We start from the raw sequence: 15,550 nt of genomic DNA on the forward strand, positions 1-15,550 counted from the left end.
CTAAGGGCAAACGGGTGGAGTTGCTCTAAAGGGAGCTGGAGGTTTCAGCATGGGCACTCGGTTTTGAAGCGTTAAGAAAAGTGAATGAAAACTTTGATAGAAATGGAGGGTTTGGTACTGGCAAGACTAATCAGGTTGGGTACAACCATGTTGGCACATCTAAGAGCAAGTCCAGCAGTGGCACTGGACTCGGGCTGGGGGGGGTTTTGAGCGAAAAAACGAAGTCCAGCAGCGAAGCTGCAGCCTGGGCGAGCGTGGGGTCCACCAAAACGGGCAGGTCCGAAGGCGAATTCGGCCCGAGCTCGGGCCCGAAGGTACGGACAAAATTGCTGACGCCAGGCTGGCGTCAGCCCTGGAGGATTTGATATTTTTTTTTACCGTTGGCGCGTGCATTGCACGCGCCAACGTTAAAAAAAAAATTTCGAATTCACTGCTACAGTGCCGCCAACGGCTACTTGACACTTGGCAGCCTCTGGTCGCTCCGATTGGAATTTTTTCTTCAATCCAACGGCAGCCAATTTTTCTGCAATAAAAAATTGAAAAAAAATTGATTTTTTTTTTTATAAAAAAAATACACAAAAATTACAGAATTTTTTGTGTATAAATACCAACCAATACTCTTCACTTTTAACACCAAATCCTCATATATTTTCTTCTCCTTCTACTATTGTTCACTTTCTCCTCAAATTTTATTCACTTTCTATTCAATATTTTTTCACTTTGAAGTTGTAATTTTTTTCTATCATATTATGGGTTCTTCTAATGAAAATGGAGGGGCATGGAGCATGATGGAAGATGTTAGCTTGTGTGAGGCTTGGGTCCAAGTTAGTCATTGTCCCGTAACGGGCAATGAGATTAAATTTTCTCATATGTGGAAAAAAATTCATCAAGCATTTTGTGAAAGGGCAATTGGTTCTACACGTACAGAAATGACATTATCCAGTAGGTGGAAAGTTCTTAATAAAGAGTTGGGGAAATGGAGAAATGCCTTAGCAAAAACGATTGACAATCATCGAAGCGGAGAAAATCTTAGCAGTGAGGTAAATTATTTGTCATTTTTCTTCTATTAATTTCTATGTCATATTAATTTTTATTTAAATGTTTCTTGCAATTTATATATTTTGTTAATATGTCTCTAGTTTTTTTTAATACACGTTGCATATTTTTTTTTTTTTATTTCTTGAATTTCCATTAGTTTTTTTTTACATGTTGCATTGCCAATATTTTATAAATTTTCTTGCATTTCCATTTCATTTTTTTTTATAGGATATGCAAGCACAAATGTGGTTTGGTGCTACCGGCCAAGGGAGAAAAAGTTTCAACCATACCCATTGTTGGGAGGTGGTGAAGACTTGTAAGAGATTCCAAATTATTCCAACCGGTCCGACGGTAGGAACCCAAAAATCTTATCTGAAATTTGAAACCGAAAATCTTATCCGATATGAATAGTATTGACACGTAGGAATCCAAAAATCTTATCCGAAAATATTATCCAAATTAATTGTTTAAGTAAACAAAGTTGTGAAAAAAACAAAAAAATGAATAGTATTTGCCATGGCAAGCCCCAACTGCTAGAAACACATTTTGCTGGAAACACATTTTGCTGGAGGGGGCTAGGGCAGCCACTATTCACGTAAATAGTGTCTGCCCTAGGGCTAATCTTGCCATGGCAAAGGGCAACTGGTGAAAATACTCTAAGGGCAAATGGGTGGAGTTGCTCTTACATCATGTATGTTCTTAAAGGGCAAAACATTATATATACATATATATATATATATAATCGGGTCCCAGTGTGTTATTAAGAAGTGCAAAATTGGGCCAAAAATCTTAAAAAGTGCAAAATTGGGCTATTTCCAGAATTCTAGAAATTTAGCTGTTACATAACCCCTTCACTCTGTCCGTCGTCTGTGTGTTTGAACTTGAAGCTCCAACCATCGCGGGTCGTTGTTTTGCAGTGCGTGTAGGTTAGTTAAGGAAATGGAGGACATAGAGGATTTGCTAGTTGGGAGCGGAGGTGGAGCTCCTCCGGGTTTTCGTTTGCCCATAACAGCCGTCGGATTGAACCCAAAGAAGAACAAGAACAAGAACAAACCCAATCCCAGTGGAAATAGCAATAAGCTATCTCAAATCCAAGACCCCCTTGCTCCTCTCTCTCCCAAAATCCCTGGAACTCAGGTCTTTCTCTCTATCTCTCTTTCCCTCTCCGGTGATGATTTTCTTTCGCTAACTTCTGTTTTTTTTTTTTCTTTATGCAGACTATATATATCAAGACATTTGGGTGCTCACACAACCAGGTACGTTTTCAGGATTCTATTTTGCCCCATTATTTTTCTGTAGTTAATGTTACCCATGACCAACTGTTTAGATGGCCTACCAGTTTTTGCACTTTATTTAGTGTAATCTCATACTTTACCAGGAAAACCTTCATATTTCCTCTACAATTTGAATAAATAATTTTAGTTTTTCCTTCAGTAGTAAGCGGGGGAGTTTGATTTTTTGTTAAGTTTGCAAGTTTTGGATAATATGATGTGGTAAGAGGGGTTCAAATGATTAATTCAAGCAGCTGTTTTGAGAAGACAAATTCAGAGGTTTTTGTGGTTCTTGGAAAGAATAATAACAGAAAAATAAATAATTGTGGGCTCCCTTCTAATAATAAGTCTTAATCTTTCTCCTGTCCTACTGCTCTTCAAGCCACATGGAAATAGAAGACTGCTAGGTTTTTAGGGAAATGCCACACTTGCCAACTTTTGTTCCTCAACTAAGATTGCAATGTCCAAGTGAGTTATATAACATGGTTGATTTTCTACACCAATGATACAGTGTGTGCAGCAAGTGCCAAATAGGTTGGGAAACAAATGATGGGAGACAAAGTTGGGCTGCTAGGAATTTTCCATACTCTTATTATGAAAATGAATAACTGACAGCATTATTTTATATATAAAAAGTTTCTGGAAGGGGTTTCAAAAGGTTAGAAAACATCACAATTTAAGAGTATTATTAGGCTATCTTCTTAAATCAATGACCATTAGCTTGGGTGGAACCTTTGGTTTATAGCAAGGTAGTAGAGCAGTTGATGATGAGAACAGGGTAAGTCTTCTTAATATTTGAAAATTCCTTTCCTTAAGAAATGTAGGATGTCACCGGAGAGGGGGGGGGGGGTTGTTAAGCCAATGGCTGAACTGCTTTTGTAGATCTCCAGGCAATAAAGGTGCATCTAATTTGGTTGGTTTCTTGTTTGAAGTTTTCTTAGATCTGTATCTAAGGTGTTAGTTATTTGCTGATTATCCTCTATCATCCGCCTATTTCAAATGGATCTATGATATCAAATTTTAAGGTTGTTATTGTGGTTATAACTTATAAGTAGGATTTATTTGGTAGTAGTGTTTTTTATTCTTATTTAATTTGGATTTTGCATCCTTTCTGATCGTACTGTTTTTTTTTTCTTTCTCCCATCTATAAAATAGATCATCTACTGGGAACTTCCCAATTTTAGGGAGGTTGTTGATGAATTTAAACATCATGTAAACTCCAGCTCTTAGTTCACCATTCCATTTCGCTTGACCTTAATGTTATATAAGCATGAGATTTGGTTGTGTCACCGGCATATATTTCTTTTTTTCTTTTTTTTCGGCTAAATTTATCAGGGATTGAATGAGTAAAGTTTCTCATGTTTGTATTTGTTTTCCTTGCACTTTGTCTTTATGTCAGAGTGACAGTGAATATATGGCTGGCCAACTTTCAGCTTTCGGTTATCCATTAAGTGACAATCCTGAGGAGGCAGACCTGTGGCTCATAAATACGTGAGGATCCTTTTATTGGTATCATTTGTTTAGTGGATTTGGTCATGTCTTACACTGAAAACAATGTCTTAATTTATATTTGAAAATCAATGTCAAGGGAATAATTTAGTGCTCCTTCAGTCATTGGAACATAAAGGATATAGTTTGTGGTATAGTAATATTTTTGAACTTTAGTACACCTGTTTTAAATTCTTTGCATTTAAGTCATCTATTCTTTTTGTTCTCCCGAACGAATCCCTTTCTTGCTTCTGATGATAACTGTCAAGGTAGTCAAATTTACTTGAGCACCTAAGAAGGCTAAAAGAAAAACTTGCGATAATGTGGACATGTGAAACTTACTTAGGCACAAGTCATCAGCTTGAATTCACTGCTTCCCTACCCTGTAAAAAAATGGTGTCCTGTCTTGTACAAGAAAGTAGCTTGCATAGATCGTGTTATGAGGAAATATTGTCATTTCTAACAATCAATGAAATTAAGTGACGAACAACAAACTGGGGTTTTCTTTACCAAAGTTGACTTTAAGCGGTCACGTAAGAGGCAGATAGAGTGGATTACAAGGTTTCAAGTGAGATTTCTCAGTGATGATGTTTGCAGGGTGGCCTCCTCTTGTGGCCGTGGCCGGTGTAGGAGGGAGATAAAGAAAAGAGAAAGGGAGAAAGAGAGAGAGCTGGGCTCCTCTTTTGGTGGGTGAGAGAGAGGGAGGAGAGGTGCTGGGGGTGGGGTTGCAGGGGAGAGGGAAGAGGGTGGGGATGTCAGGGGTAGAGTAAGTCACTGGCAGGGTACAGCAGGAGAGGGGAGGGAGGAGCACCCAAAACTATTTTCTTCTTTTTCTTTTTAAATTTGATTCAGAGGGTAAAATTTGGGTTTTAGGCTTTACAAAAAATGACGGGAAGTAATTGTTGACTTTGTGGTATGAATACAATTACTCTTGACATCGTGTGGATTTATTTTTTTGGTGGACTGCATGTTTAGCGTTAATGTAAGCTTTACCACTTCAACATTAATAAATATGTCTCCATTTCCTATAAAAGAGGACCCCAATTGAGTGCTTTTAATTGGCCAGTTATATTGACTGGCTTTTACATTTTCTTTCTAAAATACCTAAGCCCCTTTCTCATCTCACATTTTTCAAATGGTTTTTTGATTTTCTTAGCTATTAGGTTGCATCTGCCACAAATAGAATATAATTATTACTATTGCATGGTCATCCAACCATTTCTCACCGTCGCTCTCTGCAATTTTGTTCTATGACATTGTGCACTAACACATCATGGATATTGGTCCTATGGTATTTAAACTGGTATGTCTCTGCTTTGCATGTATATTATCAAACTATGGTATTTAAACTGGTATGTCACTCTGCTTTGCATGTATATTATCAAAACTAAGTCAAGAGTTAATAAGTTTTAGTATTCGAACCTAGGAGTTACTTAAAATCAATTCATTTTCACAACATTTGCAACTGCTTAATAATATATTTAAGGGAAAACAGTACGTCATATGTTATTACTAAGATTTGAGGTTTTGGAGTCACAATGTTCAAATTCTTTATGGGTTACTACTGGAGTGGCTGTATTCTGGTATGGAATGTCCATTATACTCACTTCTGCAACAATTGTCATTGCGACTGTTCCCGCACTTTAGAATTTTTCTGCCAAAAGCTTTTGTCCCAAGTCTCTTAGTGCTTTTGTGTAGTAATTAATAGCAATATAATTTTGTTAACGAACTACTGTGCTTGATGTATTGCAACATTGCTCCTATCTGTATTCCTCAGAAATTGTGTGCATCCTATGCTTGTCTTTTAATGCTGTAGAGCTCTCTTTCAAGCTGACCCTTTTTTGTTTACACTATTTTTAAAATTTGTCATTTTTATTTTAAGATCTCTCTAAAGCACATGTTTACCTATGATAATTGTAATTATCTGTCAACTCATAATTCTCAATTTATAGAGTTTATTACTTTATGTAGATGCACAGTCAAATCTCCAAGTCAATCTGCCATGGATACTCTGATAGCAAAAGGTAAAGGTGCAAAAAAGCCCCTGGTGGTGGCTGGGTGTGTGCCACAAGGAAGTCGAGATATAAAGGAGCTAGAAGGTGTCAGCATTGTAGGAGTCCAGCAAATTGACCGTGTGGTTGAAATTGTTGAAGAGACTTTGAAAGGTCATGAGGTGCGCCTTTTGAGCCGTAAGACATTGCCAGCGCTTGACCTCCCTAAGGTTCGTCTTCTAGATCTGCAATTTGGTGTTTGCATTTTATTTGTTTTCGATTTAGTTTTCTTGGAATGTTACCCATTCTAACACATTTTTTGGTTTTCTTCACTCCTGCAAAAATCTGTTTCTGTTTCCACCTTATATTGTCAACTAGTCTGGAGATGAAGTATTTGCTCTTAATATTTTCCACAGGTAAGGAAAAACAAGTTCGTTGAGATTCTCCCTATTAACGTTGGCTGTTTAGGTGCTTGCACTTACTGCAAGACTAAGCATGCTCGTGGTCATTTAGGGAGTTATACTGTTGATGGCCTTGTAAGTATTGTGATATTGGTTTTCCTTATTTATTTATATCAGATTTCAATTTAATAAGAATTTTAGCACTGCAGGTGGGACGTGTAAAATCTGTGATAGCTGACGGAGTCAAAGAAATATGGTTGAGCAGTGAAGATACTGGAGCTTATGGTAATTTATTGTTATAATTGTCTTGTCTTGATTTAGTTGAGAATGTGAACGTACTTCTTGTCTGGAGAAATTTGGTCTCAATAGAGTTCTTGATGGTACTTGGTTTTGGTATATTATACATTCATGTGATGTAATCCTTGGAAGCTTGAGGTAATGATCAAACTATGTAAACTATATCTTGTTCTTCAACTTGTGGTTAGTATAGCTGCTTGAGCTTTATTGCTCAAAATGGTAATGAGGTTCTAGTTGGTTGAGAACTATGTTAAACATGTGAGTTCCTATTTGAACAGAAAAAGAAAAAAAACAAAAAACAAAAAACACAAGCGTATCATGTTCCTGTATCCCGATATCTTCCTACTTTTAGTATTATTGTTTGTTGGATGTTGCAGGAGAAATAATTTTAGACAGGACACAGAAAATGATGTAATATTTAAAAAGAAACAAAAAAAGTTAAGATGTTGCTTGTGCCAGTGTTTAGTTGAACAATAATGGTGGCTAACCTGATGTTTGCAGGTCGTGATATTGGTGCCAATCTACCAATTTTATTGAATGCAATTGTTGCAGAACTCCCTTCGGATGCAAGCACAATGCTTCGAATTGGGATGACAAATCCTCCTTTCATTCTGGAGCACTTGAAAGAAATAGCAGAAGTTTTGCGACATCCATGTGTATACTCATTTCTACATGTACCAGTCCAATCTGGAAGTGATGCTGTCTTAACTGTAAGTGCTAAAATGCTTTTCATGTTTCTTTCTCCATAGATTGGTACAATTTATTATAGCTGTTGTTGATTTATCCTTTTACTTTCTTCTCCCTGAGATTTAATTATAAATGTAGTGTTTCTCAAATGTACATAACTAGACTTCCCATTACATTATGGTCGCTTTGTTAAACTAAATATCCTTATTGTTTCAGGCAATGAATCGGGAATATACTGTAAGCGAGTTCAAGACTGTGGTAGATATCCTAACTGAGCTTGTGCCAGGGATGCAGATTGCAACTGATATAATATGTGGATTTCCTGGTCAGTGTTTAACTTGATTCTGATATCATTGCTCTTGTTCTTTTGATTTTTCACAATGATTCAAATTTTTGACCTCCATATTCTGTGTTGATCAGTTACTGATGTAACCTATCTCTGAGGTTGTTTTTTAATTCCCATGCTAAACTTCTCATGCAATATATGTTAAAAATTTGGCTAACATGGTAAGAAGTTTCAATTTAAGATTGTGATACTATAGCACTCCAAAGGGAAGCACTAAGATTGACTTGGAAACGTTGAGGGATAAACTTAGCATGAATGGGGTACAAGTGATTCCTGGAGGTAGACAAAGTTGTTTGGAATGGTTTAAATAATTAGAGACTAAGAAGCCTTCTTACTACGTACCTCCCTACACATGGTATTGTATATAGATATTTTTCCCAGTATGCTTGGCTCCAACACTACCTGATTTGTTTATTTATTTTTTAAAGAGTTCCAGATGTGCTCTGGATAAACCGATAATATGTGGATGTGCTTGGGGGAAAATAATGATTGATTGTTTATTGAAGTAAATATTACGATCTTAATTGCCAATGTAAAAATTCCATATCTTCTCCTACTTGGTTAGCATTTTTCCTTATAGTGGAATTGCTCCCCATTTTCTTCTTTAGTTAAAGGCAATTTAAGGTGATTTAACATCATAGATAATGAAGTCAAGTTCGTAAATTTTTTTAAAAAAAGTTTACTGTATCAGTGAGTAACTGGCATATTTCCATGTGGTAAAACTTAGCTTTCTAGGAAGAGCATTAACAATGTATGTATAACATATTCTTGGAGTATCAGTTTTATTTGCAGTGGTGATGGGTACTTTTGAGGTAACTTGGGGGATTTGATTACTTTATTATATGAATTGAGCAGTCCAAAGAATATTACTTGAGGAGTTTAGGCTTATTTCCTGACTTCTCAGGTGAAACGGATGAAGATTTTACTCAAACTCTTAGCCTTATTAAGCTGTACAAGTTCCCTCAAGTTCATATTTCACAGTTCTATCCTCGACCAGGTATGTGAATTTGTTCCCCCCAAGTTCATATTTAACAGTTTTAGCAATTACATAAATTTGTAGTAATCTGTTTTGTGTTTTATCTTGTTTCTATATTCAGGAACACCTGCTGCAAGGATGAAAAAGGTCCCCAGTACTGTAGTGAAGAGAAGGAGTCGTGATTTGACTTCTGTTTTTGAAGCTTTCACACCGTATGTTGGGATGGAGGGCTGGGTGGAAAGAATATGGATAACTGAAGTTGCCACTGATGGAATTCACTTGGTAAGTTTAAGTAGTTCTTTATCATCCATGTCAGGTAAATGTATGGAAAAATTGAGCGAGCAATCCGCCGTACAAATGTGCTCAAATAATCTCCTACCTGAGATAGCTACATTTGTCAGCATTGCAGATTAGGGGCAGGCTTCTTCTGTATTGTTTATTAATTGAAACGTCATGATAATTAAGCAGATATCTGGAGTCATGCTAGTTTTTGTTTTGAATTAAGTTCTATTTTCTTTTTTGATTCAATTAAACAACTCAAGTTGTGGCTTAATTGCAATTTGCATGCATATTATTGAACAAAATTGTAATCCAGTTTGGTGTTTAATAATGAAGGTTTCAATCTCTGGATCAATATTTCATAACAATTGAGTTGAACAAATTTTATATAGTTATATTTTATGAACTCAACATTTGATATTAAATATTTTGGGTAGATCATGATAGAACTACTAATGGTGTTGACGTAGTTGCTATTTCAATTTTGTTGCCAATGATATTTTGGTCTAATAACACCAAAATGGCGGTTTGTTTTTTTGGTGTTACAGCCAACCAAGATGACCTTCTAGCCAAAAGTTCTATGGGGTTTTGGACAATTATTCAATCAATTGAAATCAAGTGATGTTTACAATTATCTGTTCTTTCTTTGCCCAAGGTTGGCCATACCAAGGGATATGTGCAGGTGCTTGTAGCTGCTCCAGAAAGTATGTTGGGGACTTCAGCTATTGTGAAGATCACATCTGTTGGAAGGTGGTCAGTTTTCGGAGAAGTGATTGAGACTATTCCTCATATAAATGATACAGTTTCAGGAAATGAAAGGCCTAAGCAGGAAAAAAATTTCTCTGGTTTGAACCATTATGAGACTAGTGCATGTTCAACAAAGTCGGAAAATTGTTGTTGTGGACCAGAAAGCTGTGGAGGACAGTCGGAAAAGTCTGCTGTAATGAAGAATGACGTTCAGCTGGAAGATAGGAACAGCAGAAATCTGATTGGATGGCTACTGAGGAAGCGAAAAAACCATGTTGAAAAACATGTTGAGAAACCTGTGGAGAATGAAATAGGCTTGGGATCCCAGAAAAAGCAAGAGCAGACCCAAGGAAGCTTGGGTGAATGGGGTGTCGTTGATAGGGCTCTTCTAGGCGGGATGCTTGTGAGCTTCCTGACAATTGTAACTCTACTATTACATCTTGGATTTAGGATTCTGTCATCTAATTAGTCTGGTTGTACTAATCCATTTTTGTCAAGGATTTTTCATAGAAAAATGTCATATGAGCTTGTCTGTCTATTCAAAAAATAGAATATTTTTGGTATGTTTGTAATATTGAACATGGTACGGCCGTTGAAAGTTGAAACTTGGATCTATTTTTTTTTAACTGAAACTGACCACTTTTACCTTTAGTTGGCCTGACTTCCTACTATGCCTCAGCAACTTGATCGATCTCTCATTCGGGGAGTAGAGATAAAAGAATGACTCTACATATGGGTTATTGACAAACTGGATGTACATATTCAAGAAAAGTGAAAAAAATACATTATCCCATTGTCTTTCCTGCTATTATTTGCTGGGTTTATTTACTGAATAACCTTTTTCTTCACAAGAATGAGGTGAATAAGTAATAAGCTGCTCTTACAAAAATAATAAAGAAAACGAGCTGCAGGTAATAGCTTCAATCTCATAGTAGCATATCTGACTTGGATGGCAACCTCTTGAAGAAATTGACAGGCGCAGAAGGCATCTTGCTCCTGAATCGTGGATGCCGAAGCAAGTAGAGCCCAACCAGCACTGCCACAACCTGGAATGGAGTAATGTATATGAAAACAGCCCAGATCAACGAGAAGATGATGAAGATTGCTGTAGCCCTCGGATCCCTCCAGCTTAGTATTGCCTGAGCTCTTTCCCCTTGGGTTGCCAAATCTCCGACAACGGTCTGCACTCTACCCGCAACACTACGCAACCTGTCGTACCTCATCCTCACAATATCAGCGGGTCGACTTGTAGGGAAGCTGTCAAATTCCTCATCCAATTCATCCGGGTGCGCAAACTCTGCCTGTGAAATCCGAGCATCCATGTGAGGTGGGTGCCTTGGCCTGAACCTATAGTTCCATATACCAATCACAAAGAGGTAGAGGAAAATTGTGGGCAGGATTAGCTCTGGGTAGCAAACTAGTATCACAAACAAGATATGAACAAGGCATGTCGTGATTGGGTTTCTCCAGTTGCAGATGTCATTAAACCATCTGCAGACATTCGTGACTCCGCTAAGAACCGACATTATGCGTTGGAAGTTGGCTTTGCTTCTCCTCAGACTAAACATATGGTAGTCTACATCTAACATGTACTCAACAGTCTCGCGCCTGAGTGGTGGCTCTGCTCGGGCTAACCTTGCCGCCACAATCTGCATTGCCTGGTGGCGGAGCCAATCCGTGTACCTGACAGGTATAGGTTGGATATAATGCATCTTTGGAAGCAATGGCTTTCCATATTGAGCTACCATATTAACCCAAGCTGTGCAAGTGAACCTCAAAGCCAGTTGAAGTTCCCCATTCTTCTTTAAACCAGAGGGTGTGAGAATCAAAAGGGGATAGTAATGTGTATAAATCCGATCAGTTTCCAATGTTGATAACCGAATTCTCACCTTCCCAATCTTCTGATCTCTCGAGTCTTCTCTGCTTCCGTTGACATGGCAATTGTCGAAAACACCAATGGTGATGACAGTGTATGGATCATAAACCTCCCAAGTATACTGCTCATTCCAGCGAGGTGTCAGAGTGTCAAGAAGTGTTCTAGTTCGAACCCATTTGTTCCCATACCTTGCCACACAATACGCATCAGTGGTCCTGCCCTCCTTGCCCTTCATAGGCAGCAGATTTTTGGCACTCAGAATGCCAAGCTCAAGAATTCCAACGCCTGACTTCCTCAGGTGCTTGGAGGAAGGCTGAAGATCGCTGCTGAAGTGCGTGGACTCATCAAGAACATGATAACCTGCGTCTAAACAGAGGCGAAGATGAATCTTGCTCGAGAACTTCTCTTTCTTCTTCTCACTTTCCTCTTCCACACTAGCGAAATGCCTCTGGAGATTGAACCACCGAGGCTCGGGAAGCTTATGAGTGTCAATTCTATGCGGGAGGTCTCTAACTGAAAGGATCAGCCTTCCCAATATCTCATCCTTTCCAGGACCAACTTTCTCATCAACTGATATAATTATGTAATCTTCAAAAGGCTCAGATGCCACAAACATGAGCTCCTCATTCCACATTGGGTTAATAGTACGCACTTGGGAAGGCCTTGTGACTCTCAGCTGATTACCTAGCTGTATCTTCACATATGTTTCCAGAGGCCGGTTTCGCTCTGAAGGGACAAGATCCTGAGCTTCTAGGACTTGAATTCTAAGGTAATATAGCTTAGGGGAGAAGTAAACCTTTGATCTTGTGGTGGCAAGATTCATATGGCTAATGTCATGGGCATCAGAATGCCAAGCCTCAGGAAAAGCCTCATCAGCCTGCGTCCCAATCCAAACCGCAAGCATAACCTCTCCTCTAACTTTGATTCCCTTCTTGTCCTCCAACCTATACCACTGAGGAGCCAAAGGGCTATCCGGCGGCACGCGAAGAGGGACTTCAGAGAGATCAAAATGAACCCTCCCCACAAAATCATCCTTGCCAATATCCTTATCTTTCACAGTCACTTCTAGCAGATTGGATTGCACCCTCTCCTTGGAGAAAGCGAAAATTTGCATCCACACCGGGTTTTGGTTCTTCTCCAAATGCTTGGTGACCCCTTTGTAGTTCCCAAGCTTCACCTCCACATAAGGGTCAAGGCTGCCTGAGACATCCATGGTTGGAAGATCTCTAGCTTTCACCACACTCACATACAAGAAATGCATCTGCTCCACCAGATCATATGTGCTTGAGGTCTTGTCCCCTCCAATGCCTCTGTACCTCAGCCGCGCCGCGAGTGGTGGACTAGTCTCCACCAGCGCGAACTCCGGGTTCTGCCTCGGAACCTGCTGCATATGCATAACCGTGGCAGGACCCGCTCGCGCGAAATCTGTCCTGGTTTCGACGGTGGGTGCCTTCTCCTTCATATGTTGGGTCTCAAATCCAAACCCAGAAGACATTGGAGGAGGATAAGCCATTGAAGGAGGAGGAGGAGGACCACCACCACCACCTGCCCCAGTGCCAATGGAGTGGAAGGTCCTCACTTCCTTTTCCTTGCTCTTCTTCTTCATCTTCTCATCCCCAAAATGTTCACGCCTAATTTCCTCATCAACCCTGTTGGTATTGATTTCCTGCAGAGGAGGAGGAACCGGAGGAGGAGGCTCTGCTTTTCCAGAGCTAGTAAACTCAACATTACCAGAGCCATCCTCATGCTGTGGAGGAGGGGCATAATGGTCATCTTGAACTGCATAGATTCTGAGAGCAATATCACCTTTGACATTGGAGAAGAGGCCTCGTTTGTCAAGAGGGTAGCGCTGGATTGTGGCTTCAGGCTCAGAGAAGGGAACAGAGACGCCTGCGATTCTGACTCTGCCGAGGAAGTTCTTGTGGTGACCACTTTTTCTGTCATTGTAAACAAACACATCAATGCTCTTGCCTGGAAGCTCTCTTGGGTTGTTGATGTTGAAAACCAGCTTCTCATTCCACTGAGGGTTGAGGTCTTTGGGCTTGGTTTGGGTCCTCTGTCTCTGCCCCTCAAAGTCTACTTCCACAAAGGGACTTGCAAACCCATCACCATCTTTGGGCATGAGGTCACTTGCATCATGAACTTCAACAACCAGCTTGTTCATGGCCGTTGATAACTAATTGGACCCTGAGAGCTGAGAGCTAAGAGGTGACAGAAGAATTTTATGGTCTAAAATGGAAGGGAAAGTGAGAGTAGGGTTGTGAGTAGCAGTGAAGAAGAAGAAGACGACAGAAATGGTGGTAGGAGAGAGAGGGGGGAGAGAGAAAGAGAGGTGGGGAGAAGAGTAGGCGGTGGTGGTGATGAGATATTCATTTTGGAGTATGAAGACAGAAACAAATGTTAGAAAGGAGGGTCGTTTGGTGGTGTGAGGTGGCCCCCTTGGATCATATGGCCTTTGATTGATAAAGATTCTAGTGGGTACATATATTTGAGCTTTTATGAGAGAAACAGGGAGGAGAGCTATTATAATGCTGTCCTCATCTCTTCAATTATAAGCCTAATAATGCTGTATATTGATGCATCGTCATACTGTAAATTTAGACCGCACATTTCAACAAGAATATTAACTTAATTAATGATTCAGATTTAATCTGTCAATAGAAGTATCTCATATTCTTATACGGCATGTCAACTAAACATTTACATATACATTTTATGTTGTTAGACAGTTTCACAGCAAAACATTTTCTTGTTTACTTATTGATGATGTATACAACTTATTTACTGTTCACTAAACGACGTCGTTTCGGTGTTTCACCTGTATAGCGAAATCTCATTGATTCAGGGGGTGGTACAAGTGGATCCCTGTGCTTTTGAGAGAGATGGGGTTGATGGAGATAATGTTTAGGTGGAGGAGAAGAATGCTAAAATAATTCTCGGAGGGAAGTGAAAGCGATCACTTCATTGATGAAACATACACACTTTTTCCAAAAGCAACGTATCCTTTTTAATTGGATCTCTCCCTGTCAAGGAATTAGGCAGATGCATTATTAATTTCAAACTGTGGATGGATTGTTGTCAAGTCTTTGGCTAAAAAGGTCAGCAATATCATAATTCTCCTTTTACCTAGAAAAAGTAGAGAGGTTTCCTTTGAAACAACCTATTTATTATTTAATTTACCCAAATAAATAAATAAAAGAAAAAAAGAAAGGTTTGGCTTGGTATTGGGATGAGAGGGTGATAGCCGACTCAGCAGAATTGCTTTTCTGGTTTGTTGTTGCATAAAATATAAACATTTGTGAGTTCTGCTTTTTGAGCAAAGCCCAAATCTTTGAATTGTGTATGTTGCTTCTCATACGTAGGACGAAAAAAAACCAGCTTCTAGTGCCAGTTTGACTGTCAGAACTTGGTCATTATAAATCAATTTGGTAATGCGCTGGTGGCTGACAAAAAAAGGCGAGGTGTAGAGAAAATGATGCATCTAGTGGTCTGCCAGTTGCAGGCAAATTAAATATTTTGCTTGCAGTAAATGAAGGTAAACAGAAGAGGACATATAGAGAAATAGACATTTAATACTAATACCCAGTATCTGAAGTTTTTCTCTCATATACACGGTCATAAAAATAGGCATATAATTGTATACAATCGAACGTAGAAAAGAAAATTTTAGTAATCTCTATTAGTGCTGAACGAAAAAGAAGTGTCATATGGACCGTGTCGGTCCTGCCCAACCTGTTTACTGTTTAGAGCAATCCACTTAATGAACGGACGTATCTCACATAAGTTTTATTCACCTCCATTGTGCGAGAAGAGGGTACAACAAACCTCTCACATAGGTTTTATTCGTATTTCAATCATTCGCATGTCATCCTTCAAGTATTATCCTTGCAAATAAAATAAAATAAAAGTCATTGAGATTGGAGGTTTTGTTGTAAAATGTACACACAAAAACAAACAAAAAAACAACCGATGGGTCGTGGAAATTACGGATGTGATTAATTCTACCACGGGATGTTCTCTTATGGTTGATGTCGTCGTCACACAAGCAGAGCCTGCAGTCGACATAATAGTAAAAGACAGTTGTAAAATGACTAGATTACCCTCTCCTTTAAACTTTTTCAACCGCTCTCTTTCTCTCATCTGAAGTGTGCGT

The 15,550-nt window shown here is 39.0% G+C and overlaps 2 protein-coding genes across 2 annotated transcripts; one reads left to right on the forward strand and one right to left on the reverse strand.

The window, feature by feature from the left end:
• The first annotated feature begins 1,853 nt into the window (after nt 1–1,853).
• Nucleotides 1,854–10,136, forward strand: LOC117615874 (threonylcarbamoyladenosine tRNA methylthiotransferase). The gene is made up of 11 exons (XM_034345040.1): nt 1,854–2,175; nt 2,256–2,294; nt 3,709–3,800; nt 5,769–6,018; nt 6,205–6,324; nt 6,399–6,474; nt 6,988–7,196; nt 7,390–7,498; nt 8,424–8,516; nt 8,617–8,777; nt 9,430–10,136. Exons 1-11 carry the CDS (start codon nt 1,978–1,980, stop codon nt 9,988–9,990), a joined length of 1,908 nt encoding a protein of 635 aa, XP_034200931.1. The 5' UTR covers nt 1,854–1,977; the 3' UTR covers nt 9,991–10,136.
• Nucleotides 10,137–10,192: 56 nt separating this feature from the next.
• LOC117615873 (FT-interacting protein 7) lies at nt 10,193–13,919 on the reverse strand. Its single transcript, XM_034345039.1, has one exon. The coding sequence runs from the start codon at nt 13,559–13,561 to the stop codon at nt 10,448–10,450; it is 3,114 nt and encodes a 1,037-aa protein (XP_034200930.1). The 5' UTR covers nt 13,562–13,919; the 3' UTR covers nt 10,193–10,447.
• Nucleotides 13,920–15,550: the final 1,631 nt, after the last annotated feature.

Source organism: Prunus dulcis, chromosome 1, assembly GCF_902201215.1.
Source record: "Prunus dulcis chromosome 1, ALMONDv2, whole genome shotgun sequence".
NCBI classification, from domain to species: domain Eukaryota; kingdom Viridiplantae; phylum Streptophyta; class Magnoliopsida; order Rosales; family Rosaceae; genus Prunus; species Prunus dulcis.

Bases quoted from the DNA above. Each gene is read 5' to 3' on its own strand.
- LOC117615874 (XM_034345040.1), top strand. From the start codon at position 1,978: ATGGAGGACATAGAGGATTTGCTAGTTGGGAGCGGAGGTGGAGCTCCT. The intron at 2,176-2,255 runs GTCTTTCTCTCT...TTCTTTATGCAG, and splicing joins CCAAAATCCCTGGAACTCAG to ACTATATATATCAAGACATT. The intron at 8,778-9,429 runs GTAAGTTTAAGT...TCTTTGCCCAAG, and splicing joins CCACTGATGGAATTCACTTG to GTTGGCCATACCAAGGGATA.
- LOC117615873 (XM_034345039.1), bottom strand. From the start codon at position 13,561: ATGAACAAGCTGGTTGTTGAAGTTCATGATGCAAGTGACCTCATGCCC.